This window comes from Oncorhynchus clarkii, unplaced genomic scaffold, assembly GCF_045791955.1.
Source record: "Oncorhynchus clarkii lewisi isolate Uvic-CL-2024 unplaced genomic scaffold, UVic_Ocla_1.0 unplaced_contig_3044_pilon_pilon, whole genome shotgun sequence".
Taxonomy (NCBI): Eukaryota; Metazoa; Chordata; class Actinopteri; order Salmoniformes; family Salmonidae; genus Oncorhynchus; species Oncorhynchus clarkii.
This window is the reverse complement of record NW_027259123.1, coordinates 11,721-34,548: the sequence shown is the minus strand read 5'-3', so window position 1 is coordinate 34,548 and position 22,828 is coordinate 11,721. Positions and strand designations below refer to the sequence as shown.

General features: G+C 47.1%; 1 protein-coding gene across 1 annotated transcript; it reads left to right on the top strand.

Annotated features, from left to right (window-relative positions):
• The first annotated feature begins 3,957 nt into the window (after positions 1-3,957).
• LOC139399576 (double-strand-break repair protein rad21 homolog A-like) lies at positions 3,958-19,118 on the top strand. Its single transcript, XM_071144938.1, has 14 exons — positions 3,958-4,094; positions 4,868-5,057; positions 5,494-5,623; positions 5,799-5,898; positions 6,227-6,333; positions 8,300-8,494; positions 9,136-9,258; positions 9,633-9,758; positions 12,427-12,650; positions 13,429-13,579; positions 15,940-16,073; positions 16,417-16,599; positions 17,558-17,638; positions 17,996-19,118. Exons 2-14 carry the CDS (start codon positions 4,914-4,916, stop codon positions 18,185-18,187), a joined length of 1,890 nt encoding a protein of 629 aa, XP_071001039.1. The 5' UTR covers positions 3,958-4,094; positions 4,868-4,913; the 3' UTR covers positions 18,188-19,118.
• The last annotated feature ends 3,710 nt before the right edge of the window (positions 19,119-22,828 follow it).

Here is a 22,828-nt window from a genome sequence, read left to right as displayed (position 1 = left end):
GGGAGGCTGGGATCCACTATTACTGTATCAATAACCAGGTGTGTGGGGAGGCTGGGATCCACTATTACTGTATCAATAACCAGGTGTGTGGAGAGGCTGGGATCCACTATTACTGTATCAATAACCAGGTGTGTGGGGAGGCTGGGATCCACTATTACTGTATCAATAACCAGGTGTGTGGAGAGGCTGGGATCCACTATTACTGTATCAATAACCAGGTGTGTGGAGAGGCTGGGATCCACTATTACTGTATCAATAACCAGGTGTGTGGGGAGGCTGGGATCCACTATTATTGTATCAATAACCAGGTGTGTGGAGAGGCTGGGATCCACTATTACTGTATCAATAACCAGGTGTGTGGGGAGGCTGGGATCCACTATTACTGTATCAATAACCAGGTGTGTCGGAGGCTGGGGTCCACTATTACTGTATCAATAACCAGGTGTGTGGGGAGGCTGGGATCCACTATTACTGTATCAATAACCAGGTGTGTAGGAGGCTGGGATCCACTATTACTGTATCAATAACCAGGTGTGTGGGGAGGCTGGGATCCACTATTACTGTATCAATAACCAGGTGTGTGGGGAGGCTGGGATCCACTATTACTGTATCAATAACCAGGTGTGTGGGGAGGCTGGGATCCACTATTACTGTATCAATAACCAGGTGTGTGGGGAGGCTGGGATCCACTATTACTGTATCAATAACCAGGTGTGTGGGGAGGCTGGGATCCACTATTACTGTATCAATAACCAGGTGTGTGGGGAGGCTGGGATCCACTATTACTGTATCAATAACCAGGTGTGTGGAGAGGCTGGGATCCACTATTACTGTATCAATAACCAGGTGTGTGGGGAGGCTGGGATCCACTATTACTGTATCAATAACCAGGTGTGTGGGGAGGCTGGGATCCACTATTACTGTACCAATAACCAGGTGTGTGGAGAGGCTGGGATCCACTATTAATGTATCAATAACCAGGTGTGTGGGGAGGCTGGGATCCACTATTACTGTATCAATAACCAGGTGTGTGGGGAGGCTGGGATCCATTATTACTGTATCAATAACCAGGTGTGTGGGGAGGCTGGGATCCACTATTACTGTATCAATAACCAGGTGTGTAGGGAGGCTGGGATCCACTATTACTGTATCAATAACCAGGTGTGTGGGGAGGCTGGGATCCACTATTACTGTATCAATAACCAGGTGTGTAGGAGGCTTGGATCCACTATTACTGTATCAATAACCAGGTGTGTAGGAGGCTGGGATCCACTATTACTGTATCAATAACCAGGTGTGTGGGGAGGCTGGGATCCACTGTTACTGTATCAATAACCAGGTGTGTGGGGAGGCTGGGATCCACTATTACTGTATCAATAACCAGGTGTGTAGGAGGCGGAGATCCACTATTACTGTATCAATAACCAGGTGTGTAGGGAGGCTGGGTACCACTATTACTGTATCAATAACCAGGTGTGTTGGAGGCTGGGATCCACTATTACTGTATCAATAACCAGGTGTGTGGGGAGGCTGGGATCCACTATTACTGTATCAATAACCAGGTGTGTGGGGAGGCTGGGATCCACTATTACTGTATCAATAACCAGGTGTGTGGGGAGGCTGGGATCCACTATTACTGTATCAATAACCAGGTGTGTGGGGAGGCTGGGATCCACTATTACTGTATCAATAACCAGGTGTGTGGAGAGGCTGGGATCCACTATTACTGTATCAATAACCAGGTGTGTGGGGAGGCTGGGATCCACTATTACTGTATCAATAACCAGGTGTGTGGAGAGGCTGGGATCCACTATTACTGTATCAATAACCAGGTGTGTGGAGAGGCTGGGATCCACTATTACTGTATCAATAACCAGGTGTGTGGGGAGGCTGGGATCCACTATTATTGTATCAATAACCAGGTGTGTGGAGAGGCTGGGATCCACTATTACTGTATCAATAACCAGGTGTGTGGGGAGGCTGGGATCCACTATTACTGTATCAATAACCAGGTGTGTAGGAGGCTGGGGTCCACTATTACTGTATCAATAACCAGGTGTGTGGGGAGGCTGGGATCCACTATTACTGTATCAATAACCAGGTGTGTAGGAGGCTGGGATCCACTATTACTGTATCAATAACCAGGTGTGTGGGGAGGCTGGGATCCACTATTACTGTATCAATAACCAGGTGTGTGGGGAGGCTGGGATCCACTATTACTGTATCAATAACCAGGTGTGTGGGGAGGCTGGGATCCATTATTACTGTATCAATAACCAGGTGTGTGGGGAGGCTGGGATCCACTATTACTGTATCAATAACCAGGTGTGTAGGGAGGCTGGGATCCACTATTACTGTATCAATAACCAGGTGTGTGGGGAGGCTGGGATCCACTATTACTGTATCAATAACCAGGTGTGTAGGGAGGCTGGGATCCACTATTTCTGTATCAATAACCAGGTGTGTGGGGAGGCTGGGATCCACTATTACTGTATCAATAACCAGGTGTGTGGGGAGGCTGGGATCCACTACTACTGTATCAATAACCAGGTGTGTGGGGAGGCTGGGATCCACTATTACTGTATCAATAACCAGGTGTGTGGGGAGGCTGGGATCCACTATTACTGTATCAATAACCAGGTGTGTGGGGAGGCTGGGATCCACTATTACTGTATCAATAACCAGGTGTGTGGGGAGGCTGGGATCCACTATTACTGTATCAATAACCAGGTGTGTGGGGAGGCTGGGATCCACTATTACTTTTTTGTGATGAAACAAACGTATTAGCGTTTTACAGTATTGAATGCATACATCTTTATAATTGTCCTCGGTAGGAATCGAACCCACAACCCTGGTGTTGCAAGCGCCACGCTCTGACACTCCAACACACACACACACACACACACACACACACACACACACACACACACACACACACGCATATTGATGCCACATACACACACCCTCACATAGACACTCTTTCACACTCTCATATGCTGCTGCTACTCTGTTCATTATCTATCCTGATTGCCTAGTCACTTTTACCCCTACCTAGTTGTACATATTTCCACAACTACCTCAGACCCCTGCACAGTGACTCTGTCCTGGTACTCCTGGTATATAGTCTCATTACTACCTGGTACCCCTGCACAGTGACTATATACTGGTACTCCTTGTATATAGTCTCATTACTACCTGGTACCCCTGCACAGTGACTCTGTACTGGTACTCCTTGTATATAGTCTCATTACTACCTGGTACCCCTGCACAGTGACTCTGTACTCCTTGTATATAGTCTCATTACTACCTGGTACCCCTGCACAGTGACTATATACTGGTACTCCTTGTATATAGTCTCATTACTACCTGGTACCCCTGCACAGTGACTCTGTACTCCTTGTATATAGTCTCATTACTACCTGGTACCCCTGCACAGTGACTCTGTACTCCTTGTATATAGTCTCATTACTACCTGGTACCCCTGCACAGTGTTACTGTTACCTTTTTTGCTCATTGTTTTTACTTTTTAACCCTGCATTGTTGGGAAAGGGCTTGTACATAAGCATTTCACGGTCGGCGCATGAGAAATTTATAAACATTTATTACATTTACTTTTGCCCGTTCAAGTCACGGGCCATAGACTGGTGCCCCTTGGCTAATCGAATCCGTACATTTTAAAGTCTGGCTCAGGAGCAAAGCATCTCGTCCTTCTCTATCTTTCACACACATACATTTTTTTGTCTGTTATCCAGAGCGATTTTACAGTAGATAGTGCATGCCCATTTCGTACACAACAAACACACTTGAATTAATCAGATTGCATATTTTATTTTTGCAATAATCGAATTTAAACAATCTCGCCCGCTTTCATTGGTCAATGCATTTGCCATTTGCAGCTGACTGTCAACACGAGCAGACTCCTCCCTTCGCCATGTTTCGGGCTGTAAACATCCTGCTGATTTTAAAAGGACACTGAGCGGGAGGAAGTCTACTGGCGCCATCTTGACTCTTTTCATGAGTACAACAGGAAGAGACAATCGCTGGGAGTAATTGCATAATCATTGATATTTATTTTGAAAGGGGGGGTACAATCGGTAAGTTAAATATATTTTACTTTATGAAAAAAAATAAAGATTTGTGAGTTTTGTGATGAGAAATTAGCGTGCACGCCGATGCTTTCTGTACCGGGGCCCTCCTACCAACTAGCGCGCCTGCTAACCGCTACCGGGGGGGAAAAAGTGTTTGCAGTTAATGCACGCACGCTCAGCACCGTCGCTAGTTAGCGTGAAATGATGCATCCCACTATTATGATCAGTTATGATGATGTGTTATCATGCTTATCTTCTTATTTTGTTTACTTTGATAGATTTTCCGAAATTGTTGCTAGGATTTCAAGCTAGCTAACTAGCTCTCTTGCTAACTGAACAGTTAACGTGAGCTAGCAGGTTAGCATGCTAGCCTAGCCATGTTCAATCAAAGCCCCAAGTAGCAGATTTTTTTTTCCGGACAACTTTTAACTCGCAAGTCCACCAGTACTTGAATATGAGCTGCTAACTATATAAATCCCGTTTCAACCAGTACAATAATTAGCTACCTTAAGTTATTTATTAGATTGCAAGGCAGATATTTCTGATTATTGGTCTCCTATCATCCAAAAAGTCAAAAGAGTCGTGAATGAGTCTTATTTTCAATCCAAAACTACACATTTCATTTGTTGATATTAGTTGATATTAGCTACAACTACCGTCTATTTTGCATGTAGAATTTTCTTCCCAAAAGCTTAGCTACCTAAACATTTTGAGAAAGTTGCTATTTCACATACCATCACATACCATAAAGCTTTCAAATACGTCTTTCTCTATTCCAGGTGCTCTTACCCCCGGTTCTTCAAGAGCTAGCAACCAACCGGGGCAATGTTCTACGCCCACTTTGTCCTGTCCAAACGTGGGCCTCTGGCCAAGATCTGGCTAGCGGCCCACTGGGACAAGAAGCTGACCAAGGCTCATGTGTTTGAATGTAACCTAGAGAGCAGTGTGGAGAGCATTATCTGCCCCAAGGTAAGCGGAAAAGCGGATTGGCCAATCCAATAGTTTCAGATCTACGTGTGGAAGAAGTAGGTATGGGTCTAATGATGGAACTAGGTAGTGACCAGATTAGAACCAGGCTGATTGACTGAGGCAGCATGCATGTTACCCACATCAAGTAACATACCTTGGTAGTGACCACAGCTACTGGATGATGCTTGCGGTCGACTGTTCTTCGGCCGATGATGATGTAATGTTACCTATGACGTCTCCTCCCTGATGTGATCCATGGGACCTGTTCAGGAGGGCACATCGTTACGCAACGTTCAAACTAGAAGTCTATTTTGTAGACCAGACATGATTGTCAGATAGAATAGGGAATCATATCGTCTCTCTTCATTCTTTTTCAACAGCGTTCATAACATTTCACCACACTGAATACACCCATGGTTCTGTCTCCTCCCCCTAGGTGAAGATGGCGCTGAGGACCTCAGGTCACCTCCTGCTCGGTGTGGTGAGGATCTACAACAGGAAGGCCAAGTACCTCCTGGCTGACTGTAATGAAGCCTTCATCAAGATCAAGATGGCTTTCAGACCAGGTGCGTAGCTTGGCTCTTATTATGTGACTAGGAATAAGCTTCCTCAACGTGGCTTTCAGACCAGGTACTTGACTAGGACTAAACTTGAAGAGATCAGGAGTTTGAGCGGCTGGTGATCCTAGTCTTACTGATTTTTTGGTTTATTTGCTCACCACTCTGTCTGGCTGCCCCCCAGGTGTGGTGGATCTGCCAGAGGAGAACAGAGAGGCTGCCTACAACGCTATCACCCTGCCGGAGGATTTCCACGACTTTGACCAACCCTTACCTGACCTTGAGTAAGTCATACATATATATGTGTGTGTGTGTGTGTGTATATATGTATGTATGTGTGTATGTGTGTGTATATGTATATGTGTGTCTATGGAGGAAGTTCCCTCCCAATACGACCCTACACAGCCCTCCCAGGAAGAGGACTGTTGCTTTTGTAACAGGCAACTAATGAGGATGCAAATCACCAAACAAGTATCCTCCTAATTTTAGGTGCCCCCGTCCCTTCCTAACCAAATACAGATTGTACTCTGCTATCTGACATAAGGAACGGGTGATTATGCAGCGCTATAACGAACTGTGTTGAAACGTTGACACTGCCGGTTGTTTCCACAGCGACATAGACGTCGCCCAGCAGTTCACCCTGAACCAGAGCAGAGTGGAGGAGATCACCATGAGGGAGGAGGTGGGGAACCTCAGCCTCATGCAGGACAATGACTTTGGTAAGGAGCTGTCTGTCAATATTCCTGGCTTTTGTTCGACGTGCTCCGGTATTTTTGGCGACCAAGAAAGTGTGTATATTTATTTAACCTCCCGTCTTTGGCTTGATGTCAATGTGGAGTTTACATCTCCCCCACGTGGGCCGGTCAGCCACCTAGCAATTTCAGTTCTAGCCAATGAGCTTCAGCTCCTTCCATTTTGCATAATCTATGAGCAGAATTACTCATACCTCAATTAGCTGTGAAATCCCCAGTTTCAAAGCAACTTTAAAACATATTTTTTTATTTATTTTTATAAACTGTAAGGTAAATTTGGCATGGCACATCTCCCCCATGTGGGCCAGCCCCCTAGCAATTTTAGTTCTAGCCAATGAGCTTCGGCTCCTCCCATTTGAGTGACAGCTAGCCAGAGGCCTGCCCAGCGTTATCCAGGGCGGGCTCAACGGCCCAGTGGACACAGCAGAGGGAGAGAGAGAGAGAGAGAGCAACGACGTTGTGCACATATCAGCACGTTTGTGATGTATTATGCACATTTTTGTGGGCCGCTTTTGGCTCGTGTGCTACTTTCAGAACTACTGGCTGAAAAGTATACAAAGTACCTGAGAATATCTTTTAACTGGGTTTTGGATCGCTACTGAATATGCAACAGCAAGTCATGTTCATAATACACAACATTGCATTTCCCCTGTAAAAACCAAACTGGTTCATGAATATGCAAATCTAAAACTAAGTCATACATTCTCAATGCTAACTAGATTACCTAGCGGGAGACATTCTCAATGCTAACTAGATTACCTAGCTGGAGACATTCTCATAATGCTAACTAGATTACCTAGCGGGAGACATTCTCATAATGCTAACTAGATTACCTAGCGGGAGACATTCTCATAATGCTAACTAGATTACCTAGCTGGAGACATTCTCATAATGCTAACTAGATTACCTAGCGGGAGACATTCTCATAATGCTAACTAGATTACCTAGCGGGAGACATTCTCATAATGCTAACTAGATTACCTAGCGGGAGACATTCTCATAATGCTAACTAGATTACCTAGCGGGAGACATTCTCATAATGCTAACTAGATTACCTAGCGGGAGACATTCTCATAATGCTAACTAGGTTACCTAGCGGGAGACATTCTCATAATGCTAACTAGGTTACCTAGCGGGAGACATTCTCATAATGCTAACTAGGTTACCTAGCGGGAGACATTCTCATAATGCTAACTAGGTTACCTAGCGGGAGACATTCTCATAATGCTAACTAGGTTACCTAGCGGGAGACATTCTCATAATGCTAACTAGGCTACTTAGCTGGAGACATTCTCATAATGCTAACTAGGTTACCTAGCGGGAGACATTCTCATAATGCTAACTAGGTTACCTAGCGGGAGACATTCTCATAATGCTAACTAGGCTACTTAGCTGGAGACATTCTCATAATGCTAACTAGATTACCTAGCGGGAGACATTCTCATAATGCTAACTAGGCTACTTAGCTGGAGACATTCTCAATGCTAACTAGATTACCTAGCGGGAGACATTCTCATAATGCTAACTAGGCTACTTAGCTGGAGACATTCTCATAATGCTAACTAGGTTACCTAGCGGGAGACATTCTCATAATGCTAACTAGGCTACTTAGCTGGAGACATTCTCATAATGCTAACTAGGTTACCTAGCTGGAGACATTCTCATAATGCTAACTAGGCTACTTAGCTGGAGACATTCTCATAATGCTAACTAGGTTACTTAGCTGGAGACATTCTCATAATGCTAACTAGGTTACTTAGCTGGAGACATTCTCATAATGCTAACTAGGCTACTTAGCTGGAGACATTCTCATAATGCTAACTAGATTAGTTAGAATCAGACCTTCTCATGAATATTACCTTAGATCCCATCTCTTTGCCATTGGCTTTCCATGTAATTGTAACAACCCTCTGTGTCCCTCCCGCGCTCCCAGCTGACTTTGGCATGGATGACCGTGAGATGATGAGGGTAGAGGGAGGCTTTGAAGAGGACATCATCCATGGAGCGACAGCCTCCAATCTGCTGCTGGAGGCAGAGCCTGGGCCTGCTCACCTGCCGGACAAGTCCAACCACCTGGAGTACGACGACTTTGGAGACACCATGGAGAACAACGAAGGGGGAATGCTGGGTAGGGAGGAGGGGGGGGGGGGGGAATGCTGGGATGGGGTGCTGGGAGGGGAGAATGCTGGGATGGAGGGGGGGGGGGTGCTGGGAGGGGGGGGGTGCTGGGTAGGAGGATGGAGGGGGGGAAATGCTGGGTAGGAGGATGGAGGGAGGGGAAGTGCTGGGTAGGGAGGGAGGGGAAGTGCTGGGTAGGGAGGGAGGGGAAGTGCTGGGTAGGGAGGGAGGGGAAGTGCTGGGTAGGGAGGGAGGGGAAGTGCTGGGTAGGAGGAGGGGAGGGGGGTGCTGGGGAACCGCCCCATAGCGTTGACTGTCTGTGCTCTTAGGGAGGGGAATGTTGGGTAGGGTGGGAGGGGAATGCTGGGAAACTGCCCCATAGTGTTGACTGTCTCTGTGCTCTTAGGGAGGGAGGGGAATGCTGGGAAACTGCCCCATAGTGTTGACTGTCTCTGTGTTCTTAGGGAGGGAGGGGAATGCTGGGATACCGCCCCATAGTGTTGACTGTCTCTGTGCTCTAAGCTGTGTGTTTGTGTGAAGGATTAATATAGTACTATTCTAAATTCAGAGTGATGTGTTGACGACAGTCACCCCCCCCCCTCCAAATGGTTTGTCCCGGAGCCTGAACCGTGTGTTGTCTCGTTTGTCCAGTGGATAAACTACTGTCCCAGGAGGATGGGGGTGGTATATTTGACGACCCTCCAGCCATCACAGAGAGCGTGATTCCCCCAGACCATGGAGACGATGAGGACGACTTCGACAACCTACAGTCACGTGCGTTCATTACCCAGACCGATGTGGTCATTTTAAAACCTGTTGATCTTTCTCTCTTTCTGGGATAACGTGTCAGTGTGTTGTTCATTAGGGCGTACCGTAGCAAATACATTTCCCAGCAGAAAACAAAACACCTGTGTTCTCATTTGACAAGTTCAGGTTGTAACCTCCCTGTTTCAAAACGTTTTCTCCCTACTGAACACTACCCGGATCACAAGCTTGTGTGTTTGGGTAATCGATAACAATTCACCATTAAAACGACCTAGAAGCTTGTTATTATCGACTTAACCTTGACACCATTAAAACGACCTAGAAGAGAATTACTGCTGTCATCACTCCTACTGTGTGTATTAAGGTGTGTTGTTGTCCCACAGCGGGTCCAGACAGTCCCGACTCCGGCCCAGTCGAGCCCCTGCCGGCCATGCAGGACCAGACGGAACAGACCACTCTGGTCCACAATGAGGAGGAGGCTTTTGCCTTGGAGCCCATCGACATCACTGGTGAGCAGCTCTCCTCTGTCAGAATAGTTTAGAAACACAACCAATAACACTTCTCTCAGCTCTCCTGTCAGAATAGTTTAGAAACACAACCGAAAACACTTCTCTCAGCTCTCCTCTGTCAGAATAGTTTAGAAACACAACCAATAACACTTCTCTCAGCTCTCCTGTCAGAATAGTTTAGAAACACAACCGAAAACACTTCTCTCAGCTCTCCTCTGTCAGAATAGTTTAGAAACACAACCAATAACACTTCTCTCAGCTCTCCTCTGTCAGAATAGTTTAGAAACACAACCGAAAACACTTCTCTCAGCTTGTCTGGTGAGCAGCTCTCCTCTGTCAGAATAGTGTAGAAACACAACCGAAAACACTATTTCATTGACTGTTAAAATGTAAATCTGCTATAAATACAACGCTGTGAAAAAGTATTTGCCCCCTTTTCTGATTTTTAAAAATTAAAAATGATTTTTGTGTGCATATTTCTGATACTGAATTATCAGATCTTCAACCAAAATGAAATATTAGATAAAGGGTACCTGAGTTCACAAATAACAAGGAAAGGGTATACTTATTTTATTAATAACAAATTTATGCAATAAAGGTCATTCCCCCCTCTTACACTCTAACTGGTTGTGCCACCTTTTTAGCAGCAATGACTTCCTGTAGTTGTTGATCAGTCTCTCACATCTCTGTGGAGGAATTCTGGCCCGTTCTTCCATGCAGAACCCCTTTAACTAAGCCACATTTGTGGATTTTCAATCATGGAACTGCTCGTTTCAAGTCCTGCCACAACTTCTCAAATTGGGATTAGGTCTGGACTGTGACGAGGCCATTCCAAAACGTCAAATCAACTCACAGACGGATGGCCTGATATTCTAGAACTCTCTGGTACAGTGACATTCTAGAACTCTCTGGTACAGTGACATTCTAGAACTCTCTGGTACAGTGACATTCTAGAACTCTCTGGTACAGTGACATTCTAGAACTCTCTGGTACAGTGACATTCTAGAACTCTCTGGTACAGTGACATTCTAGAACTCTCTGGTACAGTGACATTCTAGAACTCTCTGGTACAGAGACATTCTAGAACTCTCTGGTACAGAGACATTCTAGAACTCTCTGGTACGGAGGATAATTAATTCATGGTTCTTTCTATTAAGGCAAGTCGTCCAGGTCCTGAGGCAGCAAAGCCTCCCCAAAATCATCACACTACCACCACCACGCTTGACTGTTGGTATACGTTTCTTACTGTGGAATGCAGTGTTTGGTTGAAAACGGTTAAAATTTGAAGTTTTATTGAGTTGTAAAGGAGGCAATTACTTTTTCACTGGGGAATTGGGTGTTGAATAACTTTGTTAGTGTAAAAAAATATATATATATATTTTATTTATTTCTAAACTCTGGTTCCCTTTATTTAATATTAGGTTTTGGTTGAAAATCTGATTTACATTTCTGTATCAAAAATATGCAAACAAATCCTTCTTCCCAGCAAAGCGGTGTTGGGAACTTTTAATCTCTAGTTCTGTAAAAACACAATGAAAAACACTTCAGTTGTCTCAGCTTGTCGGGAACTAAGAGAATAACTTGAGTTGTCTCCGCTTGTCTGGAACTAAGAGAATAACTTGAGTTGTCTCCGCTTGTCTGGAACTAAGAGAATAACTTGAGTTGTCTCCGCTTGTCTGGAACTAAGAGAATAACTTGAGTTGTCTCCGCTTGTCTGGAACTAAGAGAATAACTTGAGTTGTCTCCGCTTGTCGGGAACTAAGAGAATAACTTGAGTTGTCTCCGCTTGTCTGGAACTAAGAGAATAACTTGAGTTGTCTCCGCTTGTCTGGAACTAAGAGAATAACTTGAGTTGTCTCCGCTTGTCTGGAACTAAGAGAATAACTTGAGTTGTCTCCGCTTGTCTGGAACTAAGAGAATAACTTGAGTTGTCTCCGCTTGTCTGGAACTAAGAGAATAACTTGAGTTGTCTCCGCTTGTCTGGAACTAAGAGAATAACTTGAGTTGTCTCCGCTTGTCTGGAACTAAGAGAATAACTTGAGTTGCCTCCGCTTGTCTGGAACTAAGAGAATAACTTGAGTTGTCTCCGCTTGTCTGGAACTAAGAGAATAACTTGAGTTGTCTCCGCTTGTCTGGAACTAAGAGAATAACTTGAGTTGTCTCCGCTTGTCTGGAACTAAGAGAATAACTTGAGTTGCCTCTGGAATGAAATGCCGACACAGAGTTGATTGATATTGTTGAACATTGACACAACGGGGACTTGAGCTTTTGAAGAATCGCTCTTTCTTAGAATGACTCCAGTCTGCGTACGAAACCCGGAAATAAACACCTGCCCCCTGCTGGCGAAGAATCACCTTCTTTATTCTGCCAATGTTTCAGCTAACCTATCAAACGTCTCGCTCTGTGGCGGAACAAACCAAATGTTAAAGAAATAGGGGTTTTTGTGGGAAAATGACATCCACACTTCGGTCTAGTGAACGAGAATGACATCCACACTTCTGTCTAGTGTCAGAGAATGACATCCACACTTCTGTCTAGTGAACGAAAATTACATCCACACTTCTGTCTAGTGAACGAGAATGACATCCACACTTCTGTCTAGTGTCAGAGAATGACATCCACACTTCTGTCTAGTGTCAGAGAATGACATCCACACTTCTCTGTCCAGTGAAAGAGACCAAGGCGAAGAGGAAGAGGAAGCTGATTGTCGACAACCTGAAGGAGCTGGACAGTAAGTCGATCCGCGCCCAGCTCAGCGACTACTCGGACATTGTGACCACGTTGGACCTGGCCCCTCCCACCAAGAAGCTGATGATGTGGAAAGAGACCGGAGGAGTGGAGAAACTCTTCTCTCTCCCCGCACAGCCGCTCTGGAACAGCAAACTGCTGAAGGTAAGAGACAGGAGGAGATCAACACACAGACGTGAACACACACACACAGATGTGAACAATGGCCTTTTGAAGTTGCAGTTACCGACTAAGATGCATGAAACCATTTACCTTTCAGCTTGTATCTCACTAGATATAGATGAGTCAGCTTGTCTGGAGGGGGTGGACACGCAGCTTTAGTCTGGAGGGGGTGGACACGCAGCTTTAGTCTGGAGGGGGTGGACACGCAGCTTTAGTCTGGAGGGGGTGGACACGCAGCTTTAGTCTGGAGGGGGTGGACACGCAGCTTTAGTCTGGAGGGGGTGGACACGCAGCTTTAGTCTGGAGGGGGTGGACACGCAGCTTTAGTCTGGAGGGGGTGGACACGCAGCTTTAGTCTGGAGGGGGTGGACACGCAGCTTTAGTCTGGAGGGGGTGGACACGCAGCTTTAGTCTGGAGGGGGTGGACACGCAGCTTTAGTCTGGAGGGGGTGGACACGCAGCTTTAGTCTGGAGGGGGTGGACACGCAGCTTTAGTCTGGAGGGGGTGGACACGCAGCTTTAGTCTGGAGGGGGTGGACACGCAGCTTTAGTCTGGAGGGGGTGGACACGCAGCTTTAGTCTGGAGGGGGTGGACACGCAGCTTTAGTCTGGAGGGGGTGGACACGCAGCTTTAGTCTGGAGGGGGTGGGCACGCAGCTTTAGTCTGGAGGGGGTGAACGTGTCGGAGATCTCATTAACTGTCCCTCTGGGACACCTGAAGTTGAATGGGTTTTAACTGAAATATGTCCTGTGTTGTCAGATGTTCACGCGCTGCCTGACTCCTCTGGTGCCCGATGAGATGAGGAAGAGGAGGAAGGGAGGAGAGGCTGATAGTCTGGATGAGTTCCTGAAGGACCTGGAGAACCCCGAGGTGCCCAGAGAGGAGGCTCTGTCTGGCAGGGACGTTATTGGTAAGTTTCCTTTAGCCTCCCACCTCTGATATACTAACCCCAGAGAGGAGGCTGTCCCACCCCTCATATACTAACCCCAGAGAGGAGGCTGTCCCATCCCTCATATACTAACCCCAGAGAGGAGGCTGTCCCACCCCTCATATAATAACCCCAGAGAGGAGGCTGTCCCACCCCTCATATACTAACCCCAGAGAGGAGGCTGTCCCATCCCTCATATACTAACCCCAGAGAGGAGGCTTGCTCCCTGTCTCACCCCTCATATACTAACCCCAGAGGAGGCTTTCTCCCTGTCTCACCCCTCATATACTAACCCCAGAGAGGAGGCTGTCCCACCCCTCATATACTAACCCCAGAGAGGAGGCTTTCTCCCTGTCTCACCCCTCATATACTAACCCCAGAGAGGAGGCTGTCCCACCCCTCATATACTAACCCCAGAGAGGAGGCTGTCTCACCCCTCATATACTAACCCCAGAGAGGAGGCTGTCCCACCCCTCATATACTAACCCCAGAGAGGAGGCTGTCTCACCCCTCATATACTAACCCCAGAGAGGAGGCTGTCTCACCCCTCATATACTAACCCCAGAGAGGAGGCTGTCTCACCCCTCATATACTAACCCCAGAGAGGAGGCTGTCTCACCCCTCATATACTAACCCCAGAGAGGAGGCTGTCTCACCCCTCATATACTAACCTCAGAGAGGAGGCTGTCTCACCCCTCATATACTAACCCCAGAGAGGAGGCTGTCTCACCCCTCATATACTAACCCCAGAGAGGAGGCTGTCTCCCTGTCTCACCCCTCATATACTAACCCCAGAGAGGAGGCTTGCTCCCTGTCTCACCCCTCATATACTAACCCCAGAGAGGAGGCTGTCCCATCCCTCATATACTAACCCCAGAGGAGGCTGTCTCCCTGTCTCACCCCTCATATACTAACCCCAGAGAGGAGGCTGTCTCACCCCTCATATACTAACCCCAGAGAGGAGGCTGTCCCATCCCTCATATACTAACCCCAGAGGAGGCTGTCTCCCTGTCTCACCCCTCATATACTAACCCCAGAGAGGAGGCTGTCTCACCCCTCATATACTAACCCCAGAGAGGAGGCTTTCTCCCTGTCTCACCCCTCATATACTAACCCCAGAGAGGAGGCTGTCCCACCCCTCATATACTAACCCCAGAGAGGAGGCTGTCCCACCCCTCATATACTAACCCCAGAGAGGAGGCTGTCTCTCTCCTCATATACTAACCCCAGAGAGGAGGCTGTCTCACCCCTCATATACTAACCCCAGAGAGGAGGCTGTCCCATCCCTCATATACTAACCCCAGAGAGGAGGCTTTCTCCCTGTCTCACCCCTCATATAATAACCCCAGAGAGGAGGCTGTCTCACCCCTCATATACTAACCCCAGAGAGGAGGCTGTCTCACCCCTCATATACTAACCCCAGAGAGGAGGCTGTCCCATCCCTCATATACTAACCCCAGAGAGGAGGCTGACCCACCCCTCATATACTAACCCCAGAGAGGAGGCTTTCTCCCTGTCTCACCCCTCATATACTAACCCCAGAGAGGAGGCTGTCTCACCCCTCATATACTAACCCCAGAGAGGAGGCTGTCCCACCCCTCATATACTAACCCCAGAGAGGAGGCTGTCCCACCCCTCATATACTAACCCCAGAGAGGAGGCTGTCTCACCCCTCATATACTAACCCCAGAGAGGAGGCTGTCCCACCCCTCATATACTAACCCCAGAGAGGAGGCTTGCTCCCTGTCTCACCCCTCATATACTAACCCCAGAGAGGAGGCTTTCTCCCTGTCTCACCCCTCATATACTAACCCCAGAGAGGAGGCTGTCCCACTCCTCATATAATAACCCCAGAGAGGAGGCTGTCCCACCCCTCATATAATAACCCCAGAGAGGAGGCTTTCTCCCTGTCTCACCCCTCATATACTAACCCCAGAGAGGAGGCTGTCCCACCCCTCATATACTAACCCCAGAGAGGAGCCTTTCTCCCTGTCTCACCCCTCATATACTAACCCCAGAGGAGGATTTCTCCCTGTCCCACCCCTCATATACTAACCCCAGAGAAGGTTTTCTCCGTCTCTCTCCTCAGACCAGACCTGTCATAATCAAACCAACCCTGTGTCTCTCTATCCTCAGACCAGACCTGTCATTATCAAACCAACCCTGTGTCTCTCTCTCTCTCCTCAGACCAGACCTGTCATTATCAAACCAACCCTTTGTCTCTCTCTCTCTCTCTCTCTCCTCAGACCAGACCTGTCATTATCAAACCAACCCTGTGTCTCTCTCTCTCCTCAGACCAGACCTGTCATTATCAAACCAACCCTGTGTCTCTCTCTCCTCAGACCAGACCATCATGGAGGAACCCAGTATGCTGCAGGCCTCAGCCATGGAGGGGAGTAGGACCACCCTGGATGAGACTGTCATGCCACCACCGTCCACCCCACACGGACTCAAACACAAGGAGGCTGGCCTGCCTGTGAGTACTGCTGCTTTCATTCAGGAGACTGGGATATCAGCCTCCCCCCCCCCCCCAACCAGCCATTAATGGAATCATTCATGTTTTGTCCATTTCCTGTGACTAGTTGTCTTAACTACTGTAGTCAGATGCACCTAGTAAAGTCTCTGGATCAGAGCATCTGCTAAATTTACATAATGTTAAACGATGTGCGTAAACCCCCCCCCCCCCCCCCCCCAGCAAGGACAGCAAGGTGTAAATAAAGGTATTCAACAACCAGTAATGAAATGGTTGATGTTTTGTCTTCCCTCTGACTTGTTCTGGTGTGTGTATCCAACAACCCTCTCTCGTCTCGTCCTTTTAGATGGGAGCCCAGGAGCCTCAGGCTGATCTCTCAGTCCTCTCGTTAGCTCAGGCTGATCAGTCGGTCCTCTCCATGGCCCAGGTAGACCTGCCCCCAGAGGAGAGCCTCAACCTCACACAGCTGGTGCCTGAGCTGGACCTGCTGGACAAGGAGAAGAAGGACAAGGATGACAGTGATGAGGAGGTGAGTGGTGGCAACTTAGGAGGGTAGAGACCTGGGGGGTTGGTGGGGTGGGTAGAGACCTGGGGGGTTGGTGGGGTGGGTAGAGACCTGGGGGGTGGGGGGTAGAGACCTGGGGGGTGGGGGGTAGAGACCTGGGGGGTTGGGGAGGAGGGTAGAGACCTGGGGGGTTGGTGGGGTGGGTAGAGACCTGGGGGGTTGGGGAGGAGGGTAGAGACCTGGAGGGTTGGAGAGGAGGGTAGAGACCTGGGGAGGAGGGTAGAGACCTGGGGGGTTGGGAAGGAGGGTGGAGACTGGGGGGTGGGGTAGAGACCTGGGGGGTTGGGGAGGAGGGTAGAGACTGGGGGGGGGGGGGGGGGTAGAGACCTGGGGGGTTGGTGGGGAGGAGGGTAGAGACCTGGGGGGGTGGGGAGGAGGGTAGAGACCTGGGGGGTTGGGGAGGAGGGTAGAGACCTGGGGGGGAGGGTAGAGACCTGGGGGGTTGGGAAGGAGGGTGGAGACTGGGGGGTTGGGAAGGAGGGTAGAGACCTGGGGGGTGGGGTAGAGACCTGGGGGGTTGGGGAGGAGGGTAGAGACTGGGGGGGGGTAGAGACTGGGGGGGTAGAGACCTGGGGGGTTGGGGAGGAGGGTAGAGACCTGGGGGGTTGGGGAGGGGGTAGAGACTGGGGGGGGGGGGGGGTAGAGAGTGGGGGGAGATGGAGTGACATAACTGATTAGAAGTTAAGATCAGAAGATGTGTAAAGAATGTTTATATTTTTTTATGTCGTCACACTTGGGGTCAACTTGAACCGTAGCTTGATAAACACGTCAACAATGTGACGTCAACTGGCCTGATGGAAAAGTTACATCTGTGGGTAATACACATCTATGATACCTTTGGAGATGAATGGACTGTGTCCAGACGCCTTGAGGTCCTGCATGTTTTCAGAGAGTGTGTGTGTGTGTGTGTGTGTGTTTTCAGGAGGAGGAGGGTGATCCAACTCAGGACCAGGAGGAGAAGAGGTGGAACAAGAGGACCCAGCAGATGCTGCATGGCCTTCAGGTAAACAAATATCCTGTTATTCACTTCTTCAAGTAAACAAACAAACAAACTATGCTAATGTTCTGTTGGAAATTAGAGGTACAGAATATTACATTTCCATGTGGAAAATTGCTGTAATGGAAAACAGGTCGTTGGAGAATATCGGATGTCTACATCTGATGATAGCTGATGTCTACATCTGATGATAGCTGATGTCTACATCTGATGATATCTGATGATATCTGATGTCTACATCTGATGATATCTGGTCGGTCTGTTGTCTAGCTGGTTGGACGACCTCCTGGGTCGGTCTGTTATCTGGTTGAACAGACCATTGATCAGTAAGGTGACGGTCTCTCTGTTCTCTCCTCTCTACAGCGAGTCATGGCCAAGACGGGAGCCGAGCAGGTCAGCTTGTTGGAGCTGTGCCGAGACAACAACAAGAAGCAGGCGGCCGCCAAGTTCTACAGTTTCCTGGTCCTGAAGAAACAGCAGGCCATCGAGCTCAACCAGACCGAGCCTTACAGTGACATCGTCGCTACAGCCGGACCAAGATTCCACCTGGTTTAGACACTGCCTGAGGTCCAAATGGCACTGGTTCCTATACAGCGCCCTACTTTTGACCAGAGCCTCCTAGGGTTCTGGGCAAAAGTAGTGCACTATATAGGGAATATGGTGCCATTTGGAAATGTCTTTTTCACTATTTTTATGTATGTTTTTTTTTTGCCATTTTTTTGTTGGGGGGGGGGGGGTCCTAAATGCTAACTTTGAAAAGGATTGTACTGTATCTACCACCAACTGAATCATGCAGTATTGTTGTTTTTTTTAAGTGAGAAATGCATTTATCCAGTATATTTATATTTCCTGTCAAGTTCCTTTTTTTTTTTTCATTTTGTAAAGCTTTCCGACCACACTAGTTGTTTGTTTTGGGGGGGTGGGGGGTGGGGGGGGGGGGGGGGGGGGTGTTGGAACAATACATGTCCCACTGCTCTGTAACGGTCAAATTCATCAAAAGATTCATCAAATTTTAGTCTCCAATCAAGAATTCCCCCCCCAAAAAAATTGTGTAAGAACATTTGTCTTGTATGCTTACATACATGCTGTTTACAGGCACTGTTATATCATGAGAGAAATGGAATAAGTGCTCTTCACCTCGAGTTCTTCCTAATTGCACTTGACATAAAATCCTGGTTTTCATATTAAAAAAAAAAAAAATCATTTTTTTTTGTTTTTACAGGTTATTTCTGTTGATAAATTGGCTATATTACGACTAGCATTGAATTGTATTGTTTAGGTGTATAATAATGCCCATTTATTCCCGTTGCGTTTTGTACCTCCACGGCTATTTTGTTGTTGTTGTTGCATAAAGAAACTAGACGCTTGTACATGTTTCAATGAAAGTTGACGATCCCATGTTTTTAAGTCTTATGGTTAACTAGCTGTTGTGATACTTCTGTAAAGAATTTGAAATAAAAGTGTTTTAATTACCTGGTTTACACACTCTGAACCGTTCAGTCTGGTGAAATGAGATCAAGCATCTGTTCCCGAAAGCAAGATCAATGACTTGGCCCAGCTGACTGTTCAAAATGACTTGGCCCAGCTGACTGTTCAAAATGGCTTGGTCCAGCTGACTGTTCAAAATGACTTGGTCCAGCTGACTGTTCAAAATGGCTTGGTCCAGCTGACTGTTCAAAATGGCTTGGTCCAGCTGTTCAAAATGACTTGGCCCAGCTGTTCAAAATGGCTTGGTCCAGCTGTTCAAAATGGCTTGGTCCAGCTGACTGTTCAAAATGACTTGGCCCAGCTGACTGTTCAAAATGACTTGGTCCAGCTGTTCAAAATGGCTTGGTCCAGCTGACTGTTCAAAATGACTTGGCCCAGCTGACTGTTCAAAATGACTTGGCCCAGCGGACTGTTCAAAATGACTTGGCCCAGCGGACTGTTCAAAATGACTTGAAATGATTTAATATTTTAGAGAAATGTGGACTTAAAATAACTGACTTGACAAGTTGAGGCTAACTTAAAGGGATGCTTAAATATTTTGGCAATGAAACCTTTTTACATACTTCCTCAGAGTCCAATGAATTCGTGGATATCATTTTTATGTCTGCAGTTTGAAATCAAATCAAAATGGATTTGTCCCGTGCGCAATTTAAAGAAAAACAAAGGAAAGTTGCTAACTAGCGTTAGCGCATTGAATGGAAGTCTATGGGAACAGCTAGCATGCTTCCTTCATTCTGGACACAGTCTGAGACATAAAAAATGGTATCCACGAGTTAATCTGACTGTGGGGAAGAAGATAAAGGACTTCATTGCCAAAATCTCGAGGTATCCCTTTAATAATCCTGCTGTTTAGAATACAACACCAGTTGACACTCGTGACTCCTGACGAAAAAGTTTAAAACCCGCCAGCTGTATGTTAATCATGTTGTTCAGCCGCGACTCTGTGAAACATAAGATATCAGTCAAATTTATTTATATAGCCCTTCTCACATCAGCTGATATCTCAAAGTGGTGGACTATGCATATATGTAAACAACAGCTGGTGCACGCTATCTAAGGAAGTGTCTAAGGTTTTGCTCGCCTGAGGTAGAGTATCTCATGATAAACTGTAGAATCAATCAAATGTATTTATATAGCCCTTATTACATCAGCTGATATCTCAAAGTGCTGTACAGAAACCCAGCTTAAAACCCCCCAAACAGCAAGCAATGCAGGTGTAGAAGCACGGTGGCTAGGAAAAACTCCCTAGAAAGGTCAAAACCTAGGAAGAAACCTAGAGAGGAACCAGGCTCTGAGGGGTGGCCAGTCCTCTTCTGGCTGTGCCGGGTGGAGATTATAAACCTAGAGAGGAACCAGGCTATGAGGGGTGGCCAGTCCTCTTCTGGCTGTGCCGGGTGGAGATTATAAACCTAGAGAGGAACCAGGCTATGATGGGTGGCCAGTCCTCTTCTGGCTGTGCCGGGTGGAGATTATAAACCTAGAGAGGAACCAGGCTATGAGGGGTGGCCAGTCCTCTTCTGGCTGTGCCGGGTGGAGATTATAACAGAACATGGCCAAGATGTTCAAATGTTCATAGATGACCAGCATGGTCAGATAATAATAATCACAGTAGTTGTCGAGGGTGCAACAGGTCAGCACTTCAGGAGTAAATGTCAGTTGGCTTTTCATAGCTGATCATTAGAGTATCTTTACCGCTCCTGCTGTCTCTAGAGAGTTGAAAACAGCAGGTCTGGGACAGGTAGCACGTCCGGTGAACAGGTCAGGATTCCATAGACGCAGGCAGAACAGTTGAAACTGGAGCAGCAGCACGACCAGGTGGACTGGAGACAGCAAGGAGTCATCAAGCCAGGTAGTCCTGAGGCATGGTCCTAGGGCTCAGGTCCTCCGAGACAGAAAGAGAGAAAAGGAGAGAGAGAATTAGAGCATACTTAAATTCACACAGGACACCGGATAAGACAGGAGAAGTACTCCAGATATAACAGACTGACCCTAGCCCCCCGACACATAAACTACTGCAGCATAAATACTGGAGGTTGAGACAGGAGAGGTCAGGAGACACTGTGGCCCCATCCGATGATACCCCCGGACAGGGCCAAACAGGCAGGATATAACCCCACCCACTTTGCCAAAGCACAGCCCCCACACCACTAGAGGGATATCTTCAACCACCAACTTACCATCCTGAGACAAGTTTTTAATGTCCTGTTGGTAGGTTATACATGCTCGTCTATTTGATTCTAATTTGATTCTACGTTGGCTAATAGGACCGATGGTAAATGTAGATCACCCTCTTTGAGACGGATCCTTACAAGGCACCCGGACCGTCGTCCACGATATCTCCGTCTTTTCCTCCTGCGAAATACGGGGATGAGTGCCCTGTTGGGGATGACGTCATCGTTTCCGTCCGACTCGTTGAAGAATTCCTCCGGTACGAGGTGAGTAATCGCTGCCCTGATATCAAGAAGCTCTTTTCGGTCATAAGACACCACGTCAGAAACATTATGTACAAAATAAGTTACAAATAACGCAAAAAATAAATACATTTTAAATCCATTCAGCCCCTTTTCCTATCTTCCTCTCCTCCTTCCTTTCATCTTTCCTTAATTCCTTCCTTCCCTCCCTCTCTCTCTCTCTCTCTCTCTCTCTGTGTCTCTCTCTCTCTCTTCATAACAGTAGAGGCAAAGCCCTCTAAAGAGGTGGAGACCACAGTGGGACCACACGTTGACACATTATTCCACTCATCCAATCTGTCTCTTAGCAACCCCTCCATCTAGTTGTGTCATTCTGGCACATTGAAGAATTCCTCCGGTACGAGGTGAGTAATCGCTGCCCTGATATCAAGAAGCTCCTTTCGGTCATAAGACACCGCGTCAGAAACATTATGTACAAAATAAGTTACAAATAAAGAACAAATAAATATATATCGGTTACGGGGTCGTAAAACGACAACCATCTCCTTCGGCGTCATTATTATGCAGTGTCTAAGGCACTGCATCTACAGTCCCGTGTTCGAATCCAGGTTGAATCCCATCCGGCCGTGATTGGGAGTCCCAAAGGCGGAGTACAATTGGCCCAGCGTCGTCCGGAGTAGGCCGTCATTGTAAATAAGAATTTGTTCTTAACTGACTGGCCTCGTTAAATAAAAAGCTTACATGTAAAACGGCAACATCTTCTCTATGCCCCATGGCAAAATGTGTACAATTGCAGGAAATTAACTCTAAAACGTAATTTTTTCCTAACCGCTGTCAAAGGGGGGGGGGGGGGGCTGCTAAAATGTTTTGATCGCTGGGGGTGGGGGAAACTAAATGTTGCTTTGGGCCCCAAAAGGCTCGTGAAAGGCACAAGACAATTTACTGTTAAAAAGTATAGAAAGGACAGAGGTTGAAGATCTTTTCCTCGTGAAATGAATTATGTGATGGCAGCAATAAATCAATAACATCGTGTTTGAACTACTTACAGTATGTAGATAAGACTGTATCCAGTCTCTGAATAATGGCTCTACACTCGGAACTATTTATTATGTAACCATTTACCCCAAGCGTAGAAAGCCGGTGCACTATGTCCCACCCTCTCTTTCCTCCCTCTTTTTTTCGGCGTGTTTCAGAATGGCTACTCGCAAGGAAACACCGTCGACACCAACCGCCCCGATGGCTTCCACGTCTCCGGGAGCAACTTTAGATTCACCCGTGAAACAGATTCAGATCGAGG

Bases quoted from the DNA above. Each gene is read 5' to 3' on its own strand.
- LOC139399576 (XM_071144938.1), top strand. From the start codon at position 4,914: ATGTTCTACGCCCACTTTGTCCTGTCCAAACGTGGGCCTCTGGCCAAG. The intron at 9,759-12,426 runs GTGAGCAGCTCT...TTCTCTGTCCAG, and splicing joins GGAGCCCATCGACATCACTG to TGAAAGAGACCAAGGCGAAG. The intron at 16,074-16,416 runs GTGAGTACTGCT...TCGTCCTTTTAG, and splicing joins ACAAGGAGGCTGGCCTGCCT to ATGGGAGCCCAGGAGCCTCA.